The sequence below is a fragment of the Pezoporus flaviventris genome, unplaced genomic scaffold (genome assembly GCF_033815535.1).
Source record: "Pezoporus flaviventris isolate CSIRO_AGI_PZ_B2104156 unplaced genomic scaffold, CSIRO_AGI_Pfla_v1 ptg000400l, whole genome shotgun sequence".
Lineage (NCBI taxonomy): Eukaryota > Metazoa > Chordata > Aves > Psittaciformes > Psittacidae > Pezoporus > Pezoporus flaviventris.
In genome coordinates this window covers 40,955-65,340 of record NW_026892947.1, presented here as the reverse complement: position 1 = coordinate 65,340, position 24,386 = coordinate 40,955, and the positions used below count along the sequence as shown (strand labels likewise).

General features: G+C 56.4%; 2 protein-coding genes across 4 annotated transcripts; both read left to right on the top strand.

Moving 5' to 3' along the window:
• The first annotated feature begins 145 nt into the window (after positions 1–145).
• ACVRL1 (activin A receptor like type 1) lies at positions 146–7,376 on the top strand. 3 transcript variants are annotated; one of them, XM_061443517.1, is made up of 11 exons: positions 159–277; positions 564–750; positions 2,570–2,718; positions 3,322–3,546; positions 3,737–3,936; positions 4,027–4,126; positions 4,374–4,520; positions 4,679–4,954; positions 5,227–5,424; positions 6,267–6,397; positions 6,485–7,376. In XM_061443517.1, exons 3-11 carry the CDS (start codon positions 2,646–2,648, stop codon positions 6,617–6,619), a joined length of 1,485 nt encoding a protein of 494 aa, XP_061299501.1. In that variant the 5' UTR covers positions 159–277; positions 564–750; positions 2,570–2,645; the 3' UTR covers positions 6,620–7,376. The 3 variants fall into 3 exon arrangements, with proteins under 3 accessions (XP_061299502.1, XP_061299501.1, XP_061299500.1); XM_061443516.1 differs by having other exon boundaries at positions 161–277; positions 2,642–2,718; XM_061443518.1 differs by lacking the exons at positions 5,227–5,424; positions 6,267–6,397; positions 6,485–7,376 and adding an exon at positions 5,057–5,216 and having other exon boundaries at positions 146–277; positions 2,642–2,718; positions 4,679–5,024.
• Positions 7,377–8,834: 1,458 nt separating this feature from the next.
• Positions 8,835–21,229, top strand: ACVR1B (activin A receptor type 1B). The gene is made up of 9 exons (XM_061443531.1): positions 8,835–8,937; positions 15,820–16,059; positions 17,038–17,286; positions 17,547–17,777; positions 18,100–18,267; positions 18,717–18,873; positions 19,291–19,415; positions 19,995–20,125; positions 20,285–21,229. The coding sequence occupies exons 2-9, from the start codon at positions 15,885–15,887 to the stop codon at positions 20,408–20,410; spliced, it is 1,362 nt and encodes a 453-aa protein (XP_061299515.1). The 5' UTR covers positions 8,835–8,937; positions 15,820–15,884; the 3' UTR covers positions 20,411–21,229.
• The last annotated feature ends 3,157 nt before the right edge of the window (positions 21,230–24,386 follow it).

Below are 24,386 nucleotides of genomic sequence, written 5' to 3'. Positions count from 1 at the left end.
CGGCTCTGCCCCTGGCATCCCAGCACCCACAGGAGGCACAGGGACGTGCTGGCACCGAGCAGCACCCCCAGGCCCAGGGCTGAGCATCCCCAATAGGGTGATCACCCCCTGATGCAAAGAGCCAGGAAGCCCCTTGGCTCCACCGGGATGCTCCCTCCCATCCCCAGGAGAGTTGGATGCAGGAGTGGAAGGGATGGCCAAGCACATCAAGGTCATTCCCACAGCGTCTATCCATGGCTCCCAGCTCCAGCACCATCAAAGCAATCAGCTTTAGAAGGTCTTAGGTGCTCAGGGTATGAGAAATGATGGATGTCCCCATTGGGTTTGCCTGGGAAGCCGGGAAACTGGGTGGGAAAGTGCCTGGTGTAGGACAAGGGTGGGAGGAATGGGCTGAGGGAGAGCAACCAGGATGGAGCTGGGGCCCGGTGTGCGGGAGGAAGGGAGGCTGGCCATGGATGTGTGCTCAGCAATAGGAAATGCTTTATTAGCTGGGAGTGGTGGAGAGGAGCCAGGCAGGAAGAGGCAGTAATAAGAAGCATTTTTCTGACTTCTCCCACATCCAGACCACAAAGCGGCTGCGTTCGGATCACAGGGCCACCGGGAACGGGGAGCCGGGAGCTGGGATGGGTGGCAGGAGGGGAGCAGGTCCATGAAGCTCCTCCAAGCCGGGCTGCACGGCACTGAGACCTGCCCTGGCTGAGCCAGCGCCACATCCCAGCTCCTCACCGCACCGGGACACGGATGCTGGAGGTGAGTGGGGTCTGGAGCTGCCCCAAGCTGTGTTTCCCCCTGGATTTATCCTGGAATCAGGATTTGGTCCCGTTTCCTTCATGTTTGGAGGGACACCGGGGTTGACGTCAGGGTTGGCAGAGGCTGGAACCGGGGCTCTGGTGATGGTGGGAGCTTAGAGCCGGGTTTATAGCCAGGTCCTGGCTGAAGAGTTGGAATCGTACGTGGCTTCTACTGAGAGCCCGGAGCTGAGCTGGGAACTGGGGAATTTGGGTGGATTTGGAAAGGCACAAGGGGAAGGTGACAGCTCTTAGCCAGGGGCGAGAATGATGGCGATGGGGCCACACTGGAGGGTGCAACCGACTTTGCTGCATGTGTGACCACATGCGTGTGGGGGATCACAAGGAAATTCCAACTGGGAAGTGGATCTTGTTCTGGAACCCTCAGCTGCCCGTTGATCACAGCTATGCGCCATCCAAGAGGTTCTAATTGGGGTGCTTTCCCTTCTCCTGCTGCTGATGCAAATCCCAAAGGATGGAAGGATGGAACACAGCAATGTAGCTTGCCATCACCTCCCAGCCTGGCTGGGAAGATGCTCCAGACACTGGGAAGGCAGCTCCAGAAAGGAGGGAGGAAGTTTGGGCACAGCAATGGAGACATGGTGACTGGTTTGTCCTGGGATGTTGTTCCCATGGGATGCCCGGGAAGCTCTGGGTTAAGGTTTGCTCTTGGTTATGTTATTGCATGCAGAGCAAAGTTTGGGCTGAGGCCCTGACCGCATTGTGATCCATGGCAAACATCCCACAGGCTCGGGATTCTATGGAAGTGCCCCCGAGAGGGGAATTCATCCCCCAGGAACTTTGGCTTCTCTTTAAATGCCACCTTTCACAAGGAAAAGCCGGAGCATCCCAGAGGCTCAGGGCACAGCAGCCCTGCTCCAGGTGATGCTGATCCCCAGCAGCAACCCACCGGGCACCCAGGACCAGCCCCGTTGCTGTTTCCTCCCCACAAGCGCCACCCAGGCAGCTATTTTGGGGAGAAAAAGGCTGTTTGGAGCCGGGGCCGCGGCCGGAGCGTGCTCCTGAGGGCCGGGTTTGCGTGACTCCGCTTCCCCATCGAGGCCAGGATCTAAACAATCTTGATTCCTGTCCCGGCAGCCCTGGGCAGGGCTCCTTCAATTGCAGGAAACGGAGCCTTTGGCGTGTTTATGTCGGGAATGACAAAGAATGAGCCGAGGAGGGGCCGGGGAGCGCTCGGAGCCGTGGAAAGGGGCAGCGATGCCGGCGGGGGGCAGCGGCGGCTCCGCCGTGTTTGCTTTGGCAGGAACGAGCCCTTGCCAGGGGCAGAAAGAGGCAGAAAACAGCAAAACTTCCCCCAAATCCCAGCTGGGGGAGGTGGGGTGGGGGTGAGGGGTTGGGATTTGGCCGCCTCTGCTCGTGTCATTGATAAACTCCATGCAAAAGCCCCCCCGGGACCCAGCTCCGGATCGTGGCCAGACGCGCTCGGCGCCGGCTGGGGCTCCGAGCTCCGTCGGCACCTCGGATGCTGCCAAAGCTGGGATGCGGGGCTGCAGAGCCCATGAACGGCCACTGGGATGAAGGAGGGAGTTGGGACAGCACGGACACACTGAGGGCCGCGCTCCGTGGGGCTGTGTGGTGTTGGTGCTGCGGCTGGGAGGTTCTCCAAGCTCAGGAGGTCCCAGGGATCTGCTCTCAGGAAGGGCTGTACCCAGGACGTCCGGAGCCAAGCTCCACTTGGGAGCAGCACGTCCCACCTCACACCACTCTGCCCACTCCATCACTCCCCAGGTGCCCCTTTTCCTTCCCCAGCCCTGCAACAGGGACATGGGCGCTGCAGGGACGTGTGGGATGTGGGAACACTGAGGGTCCCTCTCACCCCTCTGCTCCCGCAGGAAGATGCTGTGTGGAGCCTACAGCCGGGTGGTGCCGGTGCTGATGCTGATGGCCATGTCCCTGTGCTCTGCAGCCGGTGAGTACCAACCAGGTGACGTGGTGATGCTCCTGCCATGCATCAGGTTTCAGACAAACCCTCGTCCCTTTGGGAATGTCACCACTTGCTCTGCTCCAAATAAACCTCTGCTGGAGCTTGCCTGGAGCAAGCAGGGGGGGGGACAGAGCTTCTTGGGGACCCCCGTTGTCCCAGTGAGGGGCTCCCCGCTGTGACAGTGACCAGAGGGGATCTCCGCTCAATTCCTTCTGGTTCATCAGGCGCTTTGACGTTACCAGAGGGGAGATGGGAGCAGGCTGGATGCACGTGGCTTTTCCCAGGGGTAATGGTGAGGAGCTGGGAGCGTGATCCCAGGGGAAAACCACAGTGACCTGGGGACAGACCCAAGCACAGTGCTTCTGCAGGGAGGACTGAGGCAGCAGAGCTCATTGAGGGATGAGCCGTGGGGCCACCAGCCCCACCGCTACCCCATGGCCATGACAAGGGGCAGCTTTTAGGCCTGAGGGGAGCGTTGGGTTCAAGAGACTTTAGGACAGATGTCACTGTCCCTGAAGCCAGCAGCGTGTCCCAGGCTGCGCTGTGGGGTGTCCCCATGGCACAACGTGCCCCATCCTCACTGTGCAGATGAGCTGTTGTGCGCCTGTGACGTCCCGCACTGCAGCACGCTGACCTGCACGGGCAAGGTGTGCTTCGTCAGCAAGAGGAAGGAGGACGGGGCCATCACCCAGCACCGGGGCTGCTTCTCCCAGCACATCCTGGAGAACTGCCACACGCCCGTGACGGAGCAGTACGGGATGAGGTGCTGCGACACCAGCATGTGCAACGCCGAGCTGGAGATCTTCCTGCAAGGTACAGGGAGCCCTGCATGGATGGATGTGTGCTTGGGCTCCATCAGAACCTCAAGGGTCACCAGATGGGACAGGGTTGTCCCTTCTTGGGCTGTCACCCACTGACCCCAATGCAGAGCCACCCTCCTCAAGCACCCTCAACCCTCCCAGGTCCACCTTCATGCTCCCACCCCTTGTTTCCCCCCACCCAGGAGAAGACAGGCTGGGAAAGGTGCCTTCCCTGCCCAGCCTCCTCCTCATGATCTTCGTCCCGCTGCTCGCCCTCCTCCTCCTCGTGGCACTCACAGCGCTCTTCTGCTGGAAGGTGGCTCAGCACCGCCACAACAAAAGTGACCTGGGCGACATGGACCTCATGCTGAAGGCATCTATGGTGGGAGACAGCACCTTGGAGGTGGGTGAGCTCCAAATGCCCCCAGGGTGTTGGAGGGAGGGATCCGTGGGCTGGTTCTCCAGCTGACCCCACCACTGTCTGCCTGTGCAGGACCTGCTGAGCGATGACTGCACCACGGGCAGTGGCTCGGGGCTGCCCTTCCTCGTCCAGCGTACTGTGGCCCGGCAGATCACACTGGTGGAGTGTGTGGGTAAGGAGAGAGGCTGTACCCACAGCCACCTTCCCCCAGTGATGGCACCAGAGCCAGGACCTGGGTGTCTCAGCCAAAACCCCACAGAGACCCCAAGTTCTCCCCCTGTGCTGCTGGTGGGATGAGGATGGAGTGGGTGGTGGTGGGTGTCACTTGGCCCAGGTCAACAGGTACCCTGTGATGCTGCACACCATCATGGGGGTGAGCAGAGGGGTCTTTGGGTGACATGGTGCTGTGGCCATGGCAGGCAAAGGACGCTATGGGGAGGTGTGGCGAGGCGTGTGGCATGGGGAGAGCGTGGCCGTGAAGATCTTCTCCTCCCGTGATGAGCAGTCATGGTTCCGTGAGACAGAGATCTACAACACTGTCCTGCTGCGGCATGACAACATCCTGGGTGAGCAGCGGGATGGGATGTGGTACCCGGGGTTGTGATACTCAAGGATGCGGTACCCAGGGATGTGGTACCCTGGGGATATGATACCCAGGGATGCTTTGGTGACCCTGGAGTAGCTGCAAAGTGGCTCCATGGTCACAGTTCCTCTTCACATCCAGGCTTCATCGCCTCTGACATGACGTCGAGGAACTCCAGCACTCAGCTCTGGCTCATCACCCACTACCATGAGAACGGCTCGCTCTACGACTTCCTGCAGAGGACAGCCCTGGATGTGGAGACCTGCCTGGGCTTGGCCTCCTCCATCGTCTGTGGCCTCGTCCATCTCCACGTGGAGATCTTTGGCACCCAGGGCAAGCCAGCCATTGCCCACCGTGACCTGAAGAGCAGGAACATCTTGGTGAAGAGCAACTGGCAGTGCTGCATCGCAGACCTGGGTGAGATGGGGGGACGGGATGTGGTACTCCAGTGTTGTGATATCCAGGGATGTGGTACTCCAGGGATGTGGTACCCTGAGGATGTGATACCCACAGACGCAGTACCCTGGGGATGTGGTACCCAGGGCCATCCTGCCCTAGAGATGAAGCATCACGCAGTCACAGCACGAGCATGGCCCTGACTGACTCCATCATCCCAGCATTTCCCAGTTGGCCTTGCCAATCTCCAAGGTCTCTTCCAACCCCAGTGCCTCTCTGATTCCCTCCTCAAGGGCTGGCTGTGATGCACTCCCAGGGCAGCGACTACCTGGACATTGGCAACAACCCCCGGGTGGGCACCAAGCGCTACATGGCCCCAGAGGTGCTGAGCGAGCAGATCCGCACCGACTGCTTCGAGTCCTACAAGAAGACGGACATCTGGGCCTACGGGCTGGTGCTGTGGGAGATCACCCGCCGCACAGTGGTGAATGGTGAGCGGCTCCGCGCCTGCTCCGGGCTCCCCTTCCCTCCTCTCTGCTCCTTTCTGCTCCTTTCTGTCCCTCTTTCCCTTTGCCCAGATTAGCTGTCAATTATAAACACTGTAATCTAGTGTCAGCACCCGGCTCCCTGATTAAAGGGCCCATTAGACTCAATCAGCGCTTTGTTTGTTCAGCGCTGATTAGAAAACAAGCAGCTTGGAGCTGCTGCTTGGAACCCGGCCACGGTCGGGACCTCCGGCCGGCGGGGCCTGGCTCGGGAGCACGGGCTTGGGGACAGGGACAGGGTCCCCAGCGCTGCGAAGGAGCCTCCTGCCCCTGCTCAGCACCAGCAAAGCCCATTGGAAGCATTAATGGAAGGGGGAGGCGGGAGGCTCCCCCAGGCGCAGTCTGGCCTCCGGATAATCTCATTTACCACCCCAGGGCTCCTTCACGTTAATCATTTCCCCCAAATTACCCAACCAAGTGCAGGGGTTGACCGTCAGTCAGCTGGTTTTAACCCTCACCCCCCTCCCTGCCACTGCACAGCCCCACGGCATCAAGGAAAGGGGCTCCAGAGGACCCCAAGGTGCAGGAGCCACCCCTCAGGGTGCAGGGGGCTCCCACCAGAGAGGTTAAACCCCGTGGACACACAGACATATGGAGGCACTAAGCTGAGATTAGCGGGGCCAGCAGGTGGGCTCATGTGGGTCTGATGTGGCACCAGGGCTGTGGTTGATGCAATTCCCACATGTACCCCATGGCACGGGGCAGGTCTGTTGTACCCCACGATGCATGGGGCAGGGGGTGAGCCTCGCATCCCCCCAGTGCCCTCACACTGCTCCCCATTCCCATAGGCATCGTGGAGGAGTACCGGCCACCCTTTTTCGATGCTGTCCCCAGCGACCCCAGCTTCGAGGACATGAAGAAGGTGGTGTGCATCGACCAGCAGACCCCTGTGGTCCCCAACCGCCTCTTCTCCGACCCGGTGAGTCCCGGGGGGGCTGCCCTGATCCCATTCCCACCCCATCCCATGACACCCATCCATGCTCCCCCCTCTTTGTGCCTGTGCCAGGTTTTGTCAGCGCTGGCAAAGATCATGAAGGAATGCTGGTACCAGAGCCCCTCTGCCCGCCTCACCGCCCTGCGCATCAAAAAGACCCTGAAGAAGCTGAACAATTCCCTGGAAAAGCCCAAACCGGAGCAGTGAGCGCCGGGCATGTGCTGGAGCATCCACGGGCTGCACTGGGAATGCTGCAAAGCTGACACTGGGATGGCTTCTGGTCACAAGGGGAGGTTGTTTGCAGCCGCTGCCTTTCCCACCCGTCCTCAGGGGCTTTATCATTGGCAAGGAGGGAGAAAACAGGGAAAACGGGAAAGCACAGGGAGGAATCTTGCAGGCCTGGATCCATCATCCAGCGCCTGTCCATTGGGAATGGCAGAGGCTGGCACCCACCGCGGCACCGCAGGCAGCGGGCGCTGCCCCGACCTGCCTGCCCGGCGCGTTGGCAGCGGGAATGCCGCGGGCTCGGCGGCAGCAGGAATTCCCCGGCAGGGCTGTGCCGCGTGGGCTGGATCTCAGCGGGAGAAGCGGGTCCAGAGGCAGCGTCCCCCAGGGCCAGGTCTCGGGGGTCCCCAGGACAAGGAGCCACCGGCACCGAGCATCCCCGGTGCTGCAGGGATGCGCCGAGCGCCGGCTCCCGCAGCCAAGGGGCCTGATTCTTCCCAAGGGGCTCCCCACATTCCCCCCTTTCCAAGCCCTTTTGGGCTTTGCCAGCTTTTGGGTGTTTCGGTGCACCCTTGCGGCCAGCTCCAGCTCGCACCGCTCGCCACCATCCCCAAACCCACCCCCCGTTGAGGGCTGTCGGGCCAGGACTGTGATGTTCCGCAGCCGCAGCTTTGCTCCAGTTATTTAATGATTAAGATTTAATATATTTAATAAAGTGTAAAGCTATTTGATCGCTGAAGAGCTGCCAAACCTGCCCCGTCGGGCACCGAGGCCACGCAGCAGGATGGGACCCTGCAGCCCGGCGCTTCCTTATGGCTTCAGTTACTGCTTCAGCACCGTGTATCGCTCCGCATCCCCCAATAAACCTCGCTCCAGCCTCATCCCAACCCTCTCCCTGCGCCCGCGAGGGACTGGGAACGCACCGGATGCTCCCGTGTGCTGGGGTCCGCACCGCCCGTGGTCCAGGGTGAGTTCCTGCTCCCAGTTAGGGATTGGGAGGAACTGGGAGCTGCTGGCCCTCGGTGGGGCTGGCAGTAGGGTGAGAGGTATGTGGGGCTGAGCAGGGCAGGGGTGCCCTGGCCAGGCATGGCTCAGCAGCACACCCGCACACGTGTGTGCACGCATGCACAGCTGATGCACATGCAAATCATGCGTGATTGCAGGCACACAAATCATGCATGACTGCACACACATGTACATATGTGTAGACACACACAACCATGCTCGGCTACATGTACACACGTGTACATACATGTATATACGTGTACACACACACACAACCATGCACGGCTGCATGCACACACGTGTACATACATGTACACACACACACAACCATGCACGGCTGCATGCACACACGGTACACACATGTACATACGTGTACACACATGTACATACGTGTACACACACAACACCATGCACGGCTGCATGCACACACAGTACATACATGTACATACGTGTACACACACACACACCCATGCACGGCTGCATGCACACACGGTACACACACGTACATACGTGCACACACGTACATACGTGCACACACATGTACATACGTGCACACACACCCATGCACGGCTGCATGCACACACGGTACATACACGTACATACATGCACACACATATACATACGTGCACACACACACAACCATGCACGGCTGCATGCACATACGGTACATACACGTACATACGTGCACACACACGTACATACGTGCACACACATGTACATACGTGCACACACACCCATGCACGGCTGCAGGCACACACGGTACACACACGTACATACGTGCACACACACGTACATACGTGCACACACACCCATGCACGGCTGCAGGCACACACGGTACACACACGTACATACGTGCACACACACGTACATACGTGCACACACATGTACATACGTGCACACACACCCATGCACGGCTGCAGGCACACACGGTACACACACGTACATACGTGCACACACATGTACATACGTGCACACACACCCATGCACGGCTGCAGGCACACACGGTACACACACGTACATACGTGCACACACACGTACATACGTGCACACGCACATGCGAGGCCCGCCCCACATGGGGGCGCGTCCCCTTTAAGGCTGGCCCCGCCCCGGCCGCGCTCCGCGCTCGCCCCTCCCGCAGGCTCTGGCGGCCGCTCGCTCCGAGGCCGCGGCGCTCGCCATGGCCGCTCCCCCGCCGCGCCGCGCCCGCCGCCGCCCCCCGCCGCCCCCCGCCGCCGTCCCGCTCCTCGTCCTGCTCCTCGTCCTGCTCCTGGCCGGGGCGCTCGATGGGGCCCGCGGTGAGTGGCGGCCCCGGGCCCGGCCCGCACCGGGCACAACATGGCGGCGCGCCGCCCCGCCCCCGCCCGGCGCCGGGAGGGGAACCGGGGGGGATCGGAGGGGAGGCGGGGGGCGAGGGCAGGAACCGGGCGGGGGGGGTCTGGGGGGGCTCCCGGGGGTGTGGGGGGGAGGGGGGGCAGGAGGAATCGGGGTGATCCAAGGGCGGGTCTGGGGGGGTCAAGGCCCCGGGTCCGGGGTGCGAGGGGGACCCACGCGGGGCGGGGGGGGCACCCCCGGTGCGTGCTGGCGCCTCGGAGCCGGCCGCTCGCCTCGGCTTGGCTGGGAAGAGCCGGCGTGTCCGGAGGGGTAACGGTGGGAAACGGGATTGAGGGGACCTGAGGAGGGGGGGGGCACCGCGCTGTTGTTGCTGAGGCCTCAGGGGGTTGTGGCCTCAACCCATGGCGCTGAGGGGGGCTCGGTGCTGTCTGTGCTTGCCATGGAGCCTCCTGGGGTGTGCGGGGGGGTGGCTGGGGTTCCTTCGAACGGGAATATTGGGTTATAACGGCCGTGAACGGGGGCAGACTGTGCGCTGGGGCTGGCTGTGCTTCCCCTTCGCCTGATGGGGATGCGGGGTGGCAGCCCCACGGTTCTGGACAGCCAGGCCCTTTTCCCCAGGGATCTCTGAGCATCCCCTGGTGGGGCTGGCGGCATCCTCGGCTGCCCGCAGCCCATGGCTCTGTGGCTATCGGGGGCCATCTCCGCTTGTGTCAGGCAGGGACCTGTTCCAACACGAGCCGAACGTTTGTTCTCCTCCCCGAGCCTCTCACCCTTCGCGTTGTGTGTTCCCAAGCGGCTGCTAATAACTTTGTGTGTGCAGATCAGGACTTGTCAGTAGCAGCCAACGGCTTTAAACCCCACTGGGGCTGGAGGTGAGGGCTGGATGCCGGAGCCCTGTTGAATGTGGGAATGCAGACGCGCTTTAGGGAAGAGCGGCTCTGCTTTATGAAGGTAAAAGCCAGCCTGGGGAAGGTGTTCCAGCTTCGGTGTGTTAATGGCACCCATGCTCATCGCGCTTCGTATGCAGCCGGTGTTTATGCCAGAGAAAAAGCAACAGGAAAGGGCCAGTTGACTGCGTGCATCTCCTGCAGGCTCTCAGTGCTTTGATACTGGGCTCCTATGGCTGCTTATTGTTTCCGCTCCGCGCGTGCTGTGGCTGGAAGGTGGGAGCTCCGCCTGGGCTCAGGATGGCCGGGAATGGGGGCTCCCAACCTGGGAAGTGGCTGCTGCTGGAGCAGCCATGATGCCGCTGCCTGTGCTTGATCTTAGCAGAGGAGGGGAGCCTGGAAGACCGGCCTGATCCCTGTGAATCTCGGTGGGCATCTGTAAACAGGGGAGAAAGCAGCCCCCATGCTCCGTCCTTTAGGAAAGGGGGAAAGGTGCCTGTGCAGTGGTAGTTCCAGAGCAGGTTGGCTTTGTTTGCACGCTTGAAAGAGGGCAAAGGAACACCGTGGGGAGCAGCCTTGGGCCGGCTTTGATGCGTAACAGCCCCTTAAAGCAAAGCCTTTACCCCGCTCAGTCAGGCAAGCTCCATGTGGGCCCTGAGTCCCATCTTGCAGCTTTCCAAGCAGGGCTTCTCTGACTGGAAATGAACAGCGGGGCCCAAGAAGCATTCTTGGACTCCCCCAGCCCCGTGGCCGGGCAGCTCCGGCTTGGCCGGTGGTGGATGCTCCGGAAACGGCTCTTGCGAAAGGCCTGCAGGGAGACGTCAGCTCTCAGAGCAGCAAAGTTCACTGGGTGGTGACGGTGGAAACGGGCTCGGCACCAGCAGGTCCCGGCAGCCCCAGGAGGAGTTACAGGGGGGAAGCGTTGGTGCTGAGCGCTGGAGTCAGGTCCTGGGCTGGGAGCGCTCTTTTGTCCTCTCTGGTTAAGCCCTTGGCTTTCCAGCCTCTCTTTCCTTGGATCCTGAACCTGGATTTACTTCTTTTCTCACCCTTCCTTAAGGTTTGCTGCTTAGAAATGACCTGTGGGCTGCTGGGGGTTGGAGAATAGGCTGCACACGGAACAACTTGGGATTTAGGCTCTGAAAAAGCCACTGTCCTCAGAATACAGCTTTGGGGTTAAGCTTTGAGAGCTTAAATAGTGACCTCTGTGGTTTGCAGGACTTCTCCACAGGGATGGGATGGGATGGGATGGGATGGGATGGGATGGGAGGCTTTTAAACTGGTTTCCTAACAAGTTAAAACACAAAAGAGGTGCCAGGACAGAGCCTGGAGAGGGGGTTTGGAGCTGTGTGTCTCCAGACAGCAGCAACAGCAGAAATGTCAAGGCCTTCTTCTCATGAACCTCTTCGTGAGGAGCCTCCTGTCAAGTCACTTCTTTAAGAGCCATTTAAAAGTCATTCCTTTTGTGTTCCTTGAGTAGATGCAGGGAAAGGTCTTCCCTTTCAAGGTGAAAGCACGTTCTTCCTGCCTCGTTTCCCATTCAGGCTATGTTTTGTAGTCAGCCATGACAGGTTCAGCCTGTGCCAGGGGACTGCAGCCAGCTTGAAGAAGTTGGGTCTCTTGTTTCCAACTTGAAATATCCCTGGTATAATTTTTAGTTCCTGGATGACTTGCATGGAAGTGCTTTTTTTCATAGGACTTGGTAGCTAATTTTAACTCTCTCATTTAGCAGCAGGGCAGGAGTTCTCAGAAGCACGAGCAAGGAGCGAAAGAGATGTTGAGATCCGAAAGGAGGAGAAGGTGGTGCAATATGTGGGGAAGGGGCAGCAATATGTGGGGAAGATACTTGAGGTGGTGGTGCTGTACCTACAGAAATCAGTTCTCAGCAGCTCCTTTGTCAGGAAACAGGGGCACTGGGAGCATCCAGAACTGGCCTTGCGCGTGGTTTTGGAGCTGGTGAGTGTAGGTGAGTTGGCTCTGAGGCTTGGAGGAGATGCTGGTGGGCCATAGGAGGGGACATCTCCAAGGGAGGGATGTAGGGATCCCAGCTGCAGCAGCAGAACTGAAGGGAATCTGTTGGAAAAGAAAGGAAAGGCTTCCTCAGGGGCTTTGGGTGGCTCATCCCTGCCTTCGAGAGTGGAGTTTGTTCTCTTGAAGCCCTGCTCTCGGGGTGGTCCAGGTGAGGAGGAGCACAAAGAAGCTCCTGGAACAGAGCTCTGCTCCCTCACCACAGGGGAGTGGATTCTGTTCCTAACCTGCTCTTGGGCAAACCACTCTGTGATAAAGGTTATTCTTCCTGTCTTTCTTCCAGCACAGCACATAGCAAAACACTGAAAGGGATTCCTTTCTTCCAAGCGTGTTTACACACGTCCCTCTTCATTAGAGCATCTAAAGAAGCAGCAGAGGTACAAACCCAGTTGTTTTCCATGTCTCTTGCTGCAGCATTAAACCATCACGACCAGCTTGGGGCTCATTAAGTTGGGTGCAGCTCCTGGTCCAGAGTAAGGGAATCATTGTTCTTCCAGCCTCAATTCCAACTTGGAAAAGAACAGCAGCTTCCAAGCCTGCAAAACTCTTTATCTGGTAAATATGGGGGTGGTTATTGGCAGTTTTACCACCGATCGTCCTCAGGTTATTTATGTGAACACGTCTCCAGCAGGTAGGATTTAGCCCTGAGCAAATGGCATCTTGCAGAGCACAGCTTCAGGAGCATTGGGAAGATGGATTCCAAAGGGTGGTTAACACCATGCTATTGCGTTTTGCTGTGGAACTCTTCCCCTGCCTGGCTGCAGAGACATCTTGACACACACAATCCTGGGCGAGAAGAGCTGTGCAAAATGAGCTCAGAGAGATGCTGAGGAGAAAAAAGGAATGTTCTTTGCCTGTCAGAGCTTCATGTTTGAGTCTCCCTGGAGCCCAGAGCTCTAAGCCACAGCCCCCAGCTGCTTGTTTGGAGGCATTTGGGGAATACAGGTTACTTTTAATGGGGAAAAAAGGGCTTCACTGGTTTTCTTCTCTGCTGTAGCTAATGCAAAGGGACACCGATACCTCTGTGACAGAGTCAGCTGCACGAGGGAGGCTGGAGCTGGACTTCAGCTCCTACCCAAGGATCTGACCATCTATACCTGGAGGTTATGGCCAGGAACCCAACCCTGGGAGCAGGAGCAGCTCCTAGGCCCAGCACCAAGCCTGGGCTGTGTTATGGAGGATCAGGAAGAGCTTTTGGCTTGTGGCAGTGCCAAGCAACCATTCCAGTCGTCAGGAAGAGCGGGGAGGACAGGCCCTGGGCTGGCTCAGTGCTGTGCTTGCTGTCACCTACCTGCTTGCTGTCACCTGCCTGGGATTGAATGGCAGCAAGGGTTTGCCTCAATATAAACCCCAACCTGATCCAGCTCCTGAGTGAGAACAAAGCTTTCCTTCTGAAGAGCTGCAGCTTAATGGTAGGCTTGTTTAAACAGCTTCTTTGAAGGGTTGGGTTTGTCTCTGAGCAGATAGAGGAGGCTCTGCTGCCAGCTTGTGCAGCACCTTCCATGCAGACTCATCCCCAGGCGTTCCGAGAGGGGAACTCGCTGCCTGAACTGCTCTTTTGTTTCCCTTTGCCCCATCTATTTTCTTCAGCCCAGTCAGTTGCTTTTATTAAGTAGATTATATGTTCTGCTCAACAGGAGCTTTTCTTCCCCAATAGAAGGAATGCCATTGGCACGAAAACCACTTTGATTCACTCCTCGTGTCCTTCTGCTTCACCCAGGCGTCCCCGGCTGCTCTCATAGCACCCATGGGATGCCTGGTGGGGGCCTCGTATATGTGTCCATCTTCTGACCTGACCCCCAAATCCAGTGGGAAACAGCAGTTGCTCTCTCCTGTTCCTGATACGAGAAGAACTTTTGCCTTGTGGTTAGTCAGACTTGAAGTGCTGGAATCCTCCTCGCTGCTGGGAGCGGGCCCCTTCTTCCTGCAGCACTGCAGCCAGTGGTAGGTGATGCTTAAGGAAGATATGTCTGTAGTGATGGTAGATGTAGATCCTGGGCTTTTCCATCGGACAGAGCCTTTATTTCTCCCCTTCCTATGGAGGGTTTGGAGGTGCAAACCTAAGGATTGCTGTTAATAAAGGTTGTCTCAAAGGGGGACCATCACCATGAGGGGAGGTGAGGCCATAGCCCTCCTTAGCAGGAAATGTCTGCTCAGATAAGGATCTTTCTCGCTGTGTCCCCGTGCAGTGGGGCTCTGGTGGCATCCCTTGCAGGTAAACTGATTGCTTTAATCCAAGCAATGGAACTGAGCAGCTAAAATCAGCTCCTCTGCTTCCCCTCCCAGAGCAAGGCTTCCGTTGAGGCCAGATCCTTCCATCAGGACTTTACAAAGCCAGTTTCATTGGTGCCCTGAAGTGTTTTGTTTACTTGTGGAAGGAAAAGTGCCACAGCCTAGATCTTGGCTTTGAGACCTTAGAAATGAGTGGAACAGGAACAAAGTGGAGTTTTGCTGGCTCCAAATCAAGTAGAAAAGAGCCGAAATGGTGAAGTCTGTGTGGTTTAAATACCTTTAATTTGTACCTTGAGTTTTGGAGACGGGAATAAAGGAGATGCTTTAAAACCCTCTTTTAAGTACACTTGAAGGTAGGAATGTGCCCTGACAGCTCTTTCCTATCTCCCGTTTTCATATCATCTCCATGATAACCATCCTGTGCTACATTTGCTCATGTTGCTTTTTCAAGCAGCTCTTCTGGATCTTACTGGCTCTTGCCTGCCCTTTTCAATGCGGTGGTTCCAAACCTGCCAGCATCCACATGTAGCCGGTGGGAAATGCAGCAGAGCCCACCTTGGGGCTGCTCGGCAGCTCCCCACACCAGATAGGAAATGAAGAGCATGGTGGCCTTTAGTGAGGAGTAATGCCATTAGCCTGCCTGATGTCCCTGGACACTGGTGATAAGAGCTAATGGGTGTCTTCCTCCTTGCCCAGGACCTGCTTGCTTCTCCTCAAGCTCAAGGTGCCCCCAGCACCAGGAGGGTACCCATAGACATAGAGGATGTAGCTTTTGGACTGGGCACAGTTCACTGCAGTGCTTGGGATCTTCTTAAACCACTTCTTTAGACTGTGTGTACCTGAAAGGCCCTTCCTTCAGCGGGTGAGGGATGTTCCTGCATCCCTGCAGGAAGGCTGAGAGCTCGGATGAAAGCAGGAGAAAGCCCTGCAAGCAGGCCTCACCCTGCTCCTTGCCACTGTGGTGTTCCCTCTTTGTTCCCAAGGCTGAGGATTTGCTTACAGTGTTCCAGCTTGGGAACAGCACAAAGACAGCTGGGAGGTGGCAAAATGTGGGAATCTGCCTCCGAGTTTCCCTTTACCCAAAGAATCTTCCTGGAGAGCAGGCAGAAAGCCAGGAATTCATTTGACCCAAGGTAGTGTCTGGGATGAGGGCAGCAGTTACTAAATAAGTGACTGGGCTGGCTGGGTGTAGCGTGCTTGGCTGGTGGAGTTGGTTTGAATTGGGGTTGGTTTGCATCTGTCAAGTGCTTCTTGTCTCCCATGAGCTGGGGTGGTCGTTGCTCCCTACCCCCTCCTGGGCAGCTCCTTTCTGGTGGAGCTGAGCAGCGAGTGGGGTGAAATCAAGTCTGTCTGGTTGAGTAATGGTTGTTTGGAGGGCGAGTTCGGAGCCTGGGTTGGGCTGGGAGTGGAGCTCTCCAATCTAGCCCAGATTGCAGGGGTGACTTGGGGCATCGCTGGTTGTGGTTGCAACAGGGTCAGGCAGAAGGGCTGTCTGGACAGTCAGCTGCTTCCACGTGGTCTGGCCTTTGCTTGGGTTCTTGCAGGGCTGAAACACTGAGTATGAACGTTCTGTTCTGGTTCTTCCTGAGCCTAAAACCAGCCAATTCCCTCTGAAACAGGATTAAAAAAAGGAGGTTTTCTCTTCTTGGAGCAGTTTCTCTCCCTTGGGTTTTAAACTTGCTTTTGCTTTGGGTCCCACAGCTCTGACATGTCTCTGCTCCGACTGCAAGCAAGCAAACTCCACGTGCGAAACGGATGGTGCCTGCATGGTCTCGGTCTTCAACCTGGATGGTGTCAAACACCACGTCCGGACCTGCATTCCCAAGGCAAAACTGATTCCTGCTGGGAAGCCCTTTTATTGTCTGAGCTCGGAAGATCTGCGTAACACTCACTGCTGCTACTCGGATTTCTGCAACAAAATTGATCTGATGGTTCCCAGTGGTAAGCAGGGAGCTGGAGAAATGGGATGTGGGAATAAGGAGCTCTCGGCCCTGATTTCACTTCTTCCCCTAGGTTGGAGCATTAGTTTTATTTCCTTGTTATTTCCACGTTGGAGATCAAACTGCTTCAAATGAAAACCTGAAGTTGCTTGAACTCCCCCTGTGTCACCACATGATGAGGTTGGGCCTTAGTGGAGGAAAAGCTTCCAAAGTCTGGGGGTTTTGCAGTTTCACTGCACTCTGTAGCTCCAGCTTCTCTCTGCTGACCAGCCCTGCTGCTAGTTTCCTCCCAGGCCTCCAGAAGCAGCAGCACCACATTCATCTCCAGTTAAATACAAGCTTCTGCTGCGTGATGCTTTGTGCCTGCAGCAGCCTGTGGTCCCTGGCCACAGCTCACATCCCATTCCTGGCTCTGGGTTGCACTCAGATCTGCCTGGTTTTATCAGCAAGAGCTGCTTTCCTTCTTCCAGGCCTGCACATCCTGTCAGTGCTGAAGTATGGGAACGTTGCAGCAGGTTCAGAAGTGTGTGGGATGGAGGGGTTCTGAATACATAAAGAGGAAGCAGCTTTGCCTTTGAAGGGAGGGTGTGGGAAACGTCTGCTTCTTTCTCATTCCTGGGACACAGGGGGCACGTGGTACTTCCTCATACCTCCTTACTCTCCGTTTTGGACTGCTGTTTAGTGGGTCCTCCCTGCGTACAGTGGGGAAGTCTTATCTGGTCTCAATAAGACAAGTAATTGTTGTCCTCAGGTCCAGGTCTTTTCTGGTTGTTACAGGGGGAAAGGGAAAGAGGGAGAAATGAGTCCTTACTGACTGGTTGCCTTTTCTCCCACTTGGAGAGGTCAAGGGGAAGGTAAAATACAGGCTTTTGGAGCAAATCCAGCAAGGAATGGGCTCCTGCCCTCTGCTAAATAGCCAGTAGTGCCCAATGCCACCATCTCTGAAAGTATCTTTTCTTCTCCTCCCTTTCCTCCCAAGGACACCTGAAAGACAACGAACCCCCCTCGAGCTGGGGTCCTGTGGAGCTGGTGGCAGTGATTGCCGGACCCGTCTTCCTCGTGTTTGTTGTCATGATCATCGTGGTCTTTGTTTTTCACCACCACCAACGCGTCTATCACAATCGGCAGCGGCTGGACATGGAAGACCCCTCTTGTGAAATGTGCCTTTCCAAGGACAAGACCTTGCAAGATCTAGTCTACGATCTCTCCACATCTGGCTCTGGCTCAGGTATGAAGATATGACTAGAAATGATGAATGAGACCTTGTCATGGAGTGGAGAAGTCTCTCCTGGGCTCCTGGTTGCCTCAGCTTTGCCCGGCTGCAAGGCTCTTGCCTCATCAGCCTGTTGAGATTGCCTTGGCATGAGTAATGTGAGGGCATGTTTTAGGCAGATGCTGTCAGTGTTCAGGTCAGAGCAGTAGTTCAGCTCCTCAACTCCTGCTATGCTGCTGCAATGGGCTCTCCGTCCTCCAATCCCTTCTCCATAGGTTTGCCCCTGTTTGTCCAGCGGACCGTGGCCCGGACCATTGTCCTGCAGGAGATCATTGGCAAAGGCCGCTTTGGGGAGGTGTGGAGAGGCCGGTGGCGTGGAGGGGATGTGGCTGTGAAGATCTTCTCCTCTCGGGAGGAGCGTTCCTGGTTTCGGGAAGCAGAAATATATCAAACTGTGATGCTGCGCCATGAGAACATCCTGGGGTTCATCGCTGCGGATAACAAAGGTAAAAGGGGTCTGAGAGCAAAGGCTTCCCCCCCGGGCAGGCTGCTCATGGAAGGACCATCTCTTCATTTGAATTTACAGTGAAATGGTTCAAGGATTGAACCAAAGAGCTGCATATCTGAATGTTCTGTGCCAAAAGATGGGGAACTGCTGCTGGTGGTGAGCAGCACGATGGGGCTCGAGCTGCACCTTCAAGTCCTGTTTGGCCTTAAAGTTCGTTACCCCCGGGTTGGCTGTTGAGCTGCAACCCTGCCCTTATCTCTGTCCCCAAAAGCAGAATGCTCTGGGGTTGTGTGCTGAGCACAGTCTCTTTCCTGCTGCAGATAATGGAACATGGACTCAACTGTGGCTCGTCTCTGACTACCACGAGCACGGCTCCCTCTTTGACTACCTGAACCGCTACACGGTGACCATCGAGGGCATGATCAAGCTCGCCCTGTCTGCTGCTAGTGGGCTGGCCCATCTGCACATGGAGATTGTGGGCACACAGGGTGAGAGCTGGAAAAGGTGCTGGGGGTTCTTGAAGGGAGGAGAGTAAAGCAGAACTGGTGAGAGGGGCTAATGTGCTGCACAGCAAACACTGCCTGAGTCAGCCTGGATTCGTCTGGTCAGTACTGAGCAGAAATGGACTGATGGCTTTGGCTGCCTGCAAAGTGGGGTAGCATTTCACCTCCCCGTCCTAAAATTAGTGCTGAATTCCCGCCTCCTTCCAGCCACATCAACGTGGCTGATGCCTGGGAGGATGGAGTCGATGTCCCTCTTGAGGCCTCTGGATGCTACTGCATCCGTTGGCACCACAGCGTGGCAGCTCTGCTCTCATCCAAACAGGAAGATGTGTTGCAACACCGAGAGTTTAACTAAAGCCCTGAAATCCGGTTCTGCCTCTGCACCACGTTTCAGCAGACCTTGACCCCTGCTACTTTCTATTTTGCTCTCTTAGGAAAGCCGGGGATTGCTCACAGAGACTTGAAGTCGAAGAACATCTTGGTGAAGAAGAATGGCACTTGTGCCATCGCTGACCTCGGCCTGGCCGTCCGGCACGATTCTGTTACGGATACCATTGATATTGCACCAAACCAAAGGGTTGGAACCAAACGGTAGGAGAATGGTTTAGTGTTCAGAGGTGGCAGAGTGCACCCAGCAACCACCAGAGCTGCTGCTTGAGCATCTCTGGTTGAGCCAAGGGACCTCATATTGATGCTGAAGGGATGTCAGCACCTTCGTCTCCAGGTGCCGTCGAGCTGAGAGGTGTTAGGGTTACAGAAACCTAGCACCAGGGAGCTCAAACAATACTTGACAACAAGCTTGGCATCCTCAGGAGCCTTTTGTCTGGAGCCTGATGTGCCTTTGGATGTTTTTAACCTCTTTCCCAACTTGCTATTGTTATTTTGTTCACTCTGTTACACCATGGGGCCCAGTTTGACTGCTGGGAAGTGCTTTGTGGGGCAGACTTGCCATAAACCATCTTGCATTGAATCTCAGAGTGAAGCTGCTGTTTCTTTCCTCTTCTGCAGATACATGGCACCTGAAGTCTTGGATGAAACCATTAACATGAAGCATTTTGACTCATTTAAATGTGCCGATATCTACGCCTTGGGCTTGGTCTACTGGGAGATTGCTCGGAGGTGCAACGCAGGAGGTAACACCCTTCATGTCCCCATGCCAGCAGCTCAGCTCCCTCCTGGCTCTCCCAGCCTTGCTGTTCCTGTTGATAGGGTCTTTGAAGGACCCTGTTTGAGGGAGAACAGGGCTGCAGGAGGATGTGTCACCACTGAGGGAGTTAAGTGCCCCAAGAGTGCTGTTAGGAGAGGCCTGTGAGGGTTAATGCTCTCAACTGGTTGCTGCTTATTCTTTGGATGGATGAAGAAGTGGTGATGCCCATCTGGGAGGTGACTTTCTTCCCCTGAACCAGTGTAACTGAATGTGTTGGCATGGCCAGGCAGGCAGGACACACTGTGCTGTGTGTGATGGAGCTGCTGCCCCGGTGCTGGAGGTGGTGATCGCAACGCTCTGACTCCTCCACTTTGGGGCAGCTGTGTTTTATTTCCCTGCATTTTTCTTGTAAACTCAAATCCCAGACTCTTCATTTCTCTTGGAAATAACTGCAAAGCATTGACGCATCCCAGCAATGAGTCATGTCCAACCCAGTGCTGGTCTGCTTCCAGTGAGGCTGAGCCGATGAGCCCAGGAATTGCATTTCCCCTTCTCTGCCCTTCAGGTATCCACGAAGAGTATCAGCTTCCCTACTACGACCTCGTGCCCTCTGATCCTTCTATCGAGGAGATGCGGAAGGTTGTGTGTGATCAGAAGTTACGGCCCAATATCCCAAACTGGTGGCAAAGCTACGAGGTAAGGGCTGCTTCCATCTTCACGTCCCCTTACCCTCCATAAGTGAAGCTCCAGTTTTAGGAGGCTCTACCAATGTCCAGCCTTGCAGCAGCAGCCTGGCAGTTATTTGGGGTAGGGGGAGAGGAGAACCGCTGCCATCTGCCCTTGTTTCTTGCTTAGGCACTCCGGGTGATGGGCAAGATGATGCGAGAGTGCTGGTACGCCAACGGAGCGGCGCGGCTCACCGCCCTTCGCATCAAGAAGACCCTCTCCCAGCTCAGCGTCCAGGAAGATGTGAAGATCTAGGCCCTGAGCCCCAGCAGGAGGAAACTGCACAAAGCTGCCATGCTAGAGTAGACGTGTGATGGAGGCCTACCTCGTGTTTCTGCCCAATCTACTGCTACCAACGAGACAGCGTGACTCCAGGCTGCTAGGTGGGGTGACGGAGCCTATGGCAATGCTCTTTTCCCTGCTTGGGTATGAAACAATCCGAAACCTTTTACGATCACCTCCTGAGAGCGTGAAGACTTCCTAGAGAGGGATTTAACTTGAGGGATCTCAGCCATGATCAGAACTCCTGTTTCTTTAATGGAAATCCCCGTAAAGTTCACCCGTGGGCCGGGATCGAGGCCGGGTGCTGGGAGTGGGAAGAGAAAGGAAAGGTTTCCTTGGCCGTGCTCGGAGGACTTTTTCCAGGGACTGGCACGTTTAATGCAGCAAAAGCAAAACTCAATGGTGCTCCCCTCTGAGAGGCTGAGCCTGAACAGTTATCAGCTTCGTGAAACTCCTGTCCCTCCTTTGTCTTCAGCTTGACAAAGCAAGGCGAGAAGAGCGACGCGTCTGCATGCACAGCGCGTCCCCTCTGCTGCTCAGCTCCTCCTGTAGACGTGCAGTGTCTGCCCGCAGGGTGGCTCATCCCTGTCCGTGCTTCCTGTGCATGTGCAACTCTCTCTCGAGTGTCCTTTCCTTGAGCTGTGCGCGCTGGTGCTCTCCTTGTTGAGTCGTGAGCATTGTCTGCCTTGGACAGGCTGCTTCGAGCCAGCCCCGCTGGGTGCCGGGGCCCTGCTGCCCCTGCTGCAGGTTCTCTCACTGCCACCCCTCCCATTGCTAAGACAAACCACACGAGGAACACTTTGCTCCCAGAACCCAGGGGGGTTTTAGGTCTTCAGCCCTGGGTTTGTGATTCAGGGTGGAAAGAGAGACCTGGGCGATGGAAAGAGGTGCCACGGAGCCACGCTGGGGATGGGGAAGGGGCAGTGCAGGAGACTGAGTGCCCAATCCAGGCACAGGGGCCAGGGGTGCTCTGCTCCTCCTGTGACCCACTCAGGAGCCGACACCAGGCTGTGGGGCTGGAAACCAATGTCCATCATTTTACTATCCATATATAAATAGCTCATAACCTGGAAGTGGCTGTGTATAACGTGGGGTGGGGGGGGATCTGCATGACTTTTCCTTTGATGAAATGCTGAATCAGGGTCAGGTTAGGGATGGGTGACTGTTGGCTGCAGCAGGACCTGGCAGGAAGGGGAGGTGTTGTGCTGAGGGCTAGCCTGGGCAGTGCTGGGCTGTTGGTGTTAGGTCAGTCTCTGCAGTGCATAACTCTGAAGCCATAACTTTTAACTGGAGTGGGTTTGATTCTTATTTTTTATGATGATGATGATGATGATTTTCTGGGAGGGTCTGGATTTTAACTTTTTTGAACTATTGCTACTTCTTTCTACGAGAAGAAACCCCCAAATCCCTCCTTGTTACCTCTTGTTTGTAAAGAAATCACTGCAAAAAAATACCCAGAAAAAAAGAGAAGAAACCAAATGCACACAGCTCGATTTACACTGGAACTGCTTCTGCTCAGCCCTTGCTCCTGCTCTGTGCTGAGGCTTCATCTCTGCTGCACCCCCGGTTCGCTCCCTTTGGTTTACTCTCTTCTTGCTGCCTATGTGTGTCCATGTGTGCGTCGTCCCCGGGCTCCCCGTCTCGTCTGTGACTTGGTGTCAAGTGAGGAGTTTGGGGGTTTTACATCGTGTTTGGAGCCGTTGTGCATCCTCGGGGGGGGGGTTGGTGCTCAGGAGGCCTTGGGGAAGCAGGAGGGGTCCCTGGTGAGGTTTGGAGCAGTTGGAGGCTCCCAGTTGTGAACTTGCAGCTCCCTCCCCTGGGGTTCTGTCTCAGAACTGGGTCTCCCTTAACCAGTCGCATGTAGAAACCGAGGTGGTGCCACTTCACAGAGCCCCCAGAGACACTCCAGCTGCTGCACCAGGGCCCTGCGGAGGAAGAGGAGGATGAGGAGGTCGTAGTGACTGTGAACTGCCATAGGAAAGCCCACGGCGCCAGCAGCTCCATCAGGCCCCTACTGCCCTGCGGGCTCTGTGCCCGAGTGCCCCGTCCCTGCTCCCTCTGCCGGCTGCTGCCCAAGGACCAGCTCAGCTCCGGGACTGGCACTGACGCACTCGCCCCATCCAACTGTAGCCACACATGCATCTGCCTCAGCGCTAAACCAAACAGCAGCCAGAGGAGCCCCAAGGGGTCCCCTGTGAGCAGGAGGAGCTTGGTGTGTGGAGAGATGCCATCGGGAGAGGCTCCCCGAGGAGCACCCGAGGTGGGAACGCTGATTATGTAGCATTTAAACAGCACTTTCCATGCAACCACGTGCCAGGGAGGTGCGGTGCTGACGGAGCTGACTGGGACCAAGCATAGGAATCACTGCCCGGCTCTGGGATGCGCCAGCTCCAGGCAGTTCAGGACAGGGGATGAGGAGGGGGAGATGTCGGGTACCACAGGGCAGAGGTACGGGTGAGCAGGGGTACGCTGGCTTCAGAACCCATCTCTTGGTACTTCCCTGCCCCTTTTTGGTTTGGGTTTTGTATGTTTTATTAGCAATGGACTGTAAAATAGCCACTTAGACACTTTACCTCCAGTATGCAAGTGTAAATACGGTGTAAGATAGGAAATCTTTTTGTTTAATATAAACCGAGGCTGTCGATTTCTGCTGTACATGATTAAAAGGTTGTTTTATTCACGTCAGGTGGTGGAGTCTCTCCTTGCTTTGCTCCATGATCTCCGGGGAGGGGGGGCCTGGGAATCCTTCTGCCCAGATCCTAAAGGTGGGGATGCAGAGGGGAGGATGAGGCAGGGTGGGATTCAAACCCGGCAGGGATGTGCAGCTGAGGCCGGGCTCCCTCTGCAGGGAATGGGAAGCAGGAGGTCATCAACCTCCTGACCCTAACCCTAACCCTAACCCTCACCCCGCTGCCTCCCTGGTACCCAGTAAGCGAGCAGGTGCTGCCGTCCCGTGGACAAAGCTCGGTACTGCAGGTGGTGCCTGATGGAGAGGCGCTGCGTGGCGCTAAGCGCCTTTACTGCTGCCATCCTGTGGACAAAGCTCGGTACTGCAGCCACGGGAGGCGCGGTTGGCGTTCACAGAGGAATCCCTTTGCAAATTCCTTCAGTAACTCCCGCAGCATCTCAGGGTGTGAAATCATGGGCTTCATCCTCCTGTGGTTCCAGTGCTGAAGCACGTAGACTACTTCATTCGGACCTTTGAATAACTAAGAATGGCTTTGTACCAGGAATGGTTAAGTGCTGCTTTCTCTTAATTGACCCTGTCTTGTCTTTTCCAGCCCCTTCCCCAGCTGAAGATGGACAGAAAGGTCCAGGCTTCTAGTCTTTCCATGACTGAAATGGGCTAGACTGGGCTGTGTGTGTGCTGTGCACCTCTGACACTCACCTTATCAGAGTGATCCCATGCTATGCAATGCGTCGCTGCTGGTTTACACTGCTCAGCCCTCCACACTGTTGCTTTAGACTTAAAAAGCAAATCCAAAGTCAGCTGAGGAATCCTGCACCGTTTATTGTCTTGGGTAACAAGCAGCCCGATGCTCGCTTGAACGTGATGGTTTGGATTCAATGAATCATTGTCTTTGTGTCTTACAGATCTATGTTCCCAGTAAGCATTGTAAGCCTGGGCAAAAAGCTCTCCTAGGGATGGTTTGAATCCATTCCGGCTGCTCCCGCTTCTGCCCGGGATTCAGTCCTCAACACGGGGGGATTCTTGTCCTGGGGGGTGGGCTCAGGCCCTGGGGGGCAGCATCGCTTCACCCCCAAGGTGATGGTACCCAACGGTGCCACCCGTGATGCCCCCTGCACTGTTCCCCCCACACACACACAGCATCATCCCTGTGCCCCCCTGCTGCGGTTACTGCTGTGTGTCCCCCCCGGGGGTCCCCCCGATGGTCAGGACCTGGACCCCTATGGAAGGGGCGGGGCTGAGAGCAACTGGGGGCGTGGT

What these genes read in the sequence shown, in the direction of transcription:
- ACVRL1 (XM_061443517.1), top strand. Translation starts at nt 2,646, where the DNA reads ATGCTGTGTGGAGCCTACAGCCGGGTGGTGCCGGTGCTGATGCTGATG. An exon ending in GCTGGAGATCTTCCTGCAAG is followed by an intron (nt 3,547 to 3,736) that starts GTACAGGGAGCC and finishes CCCCCCACCCAG; the next exon opens with GAGAAGACAGGCTGGGAAAG. An exon ending in GCGGCATGACAACATCCTGG is followed by an intron (nt 4,521 to 4,678) that starts GTGAGCAGCGGG and finishes CTTCACATCCAG; the next exon opens with GCTTCATCGCCTCTGACATG.
- ACVR1B (XM_061443531.1), top strand. Translation starts at nt 15,885, where the DNA reads ATGGTCTCGGTCTTCAACCTGGATGGTGTCAAACACCACGTCCGGACC. An exon ending in GGAGATTGTGGGCACACAGG is followed by an intron (nt 18,268 to 18,716) that starts GTGAGAGCTGGA and finishes TTGCTCTCTTAG; the next exon opens with GAAAGCCGGGGATTGCTCAC. An exon ending in ACTGGTGGCAAAGCTACGAG is followed by an intron (nt 20,126 to 20,284) that starts GTAAGGGCTGCT and finishes TTTCTTGCTTAG; the next exon opens with GCACTCCGGGTGATGGGCAA.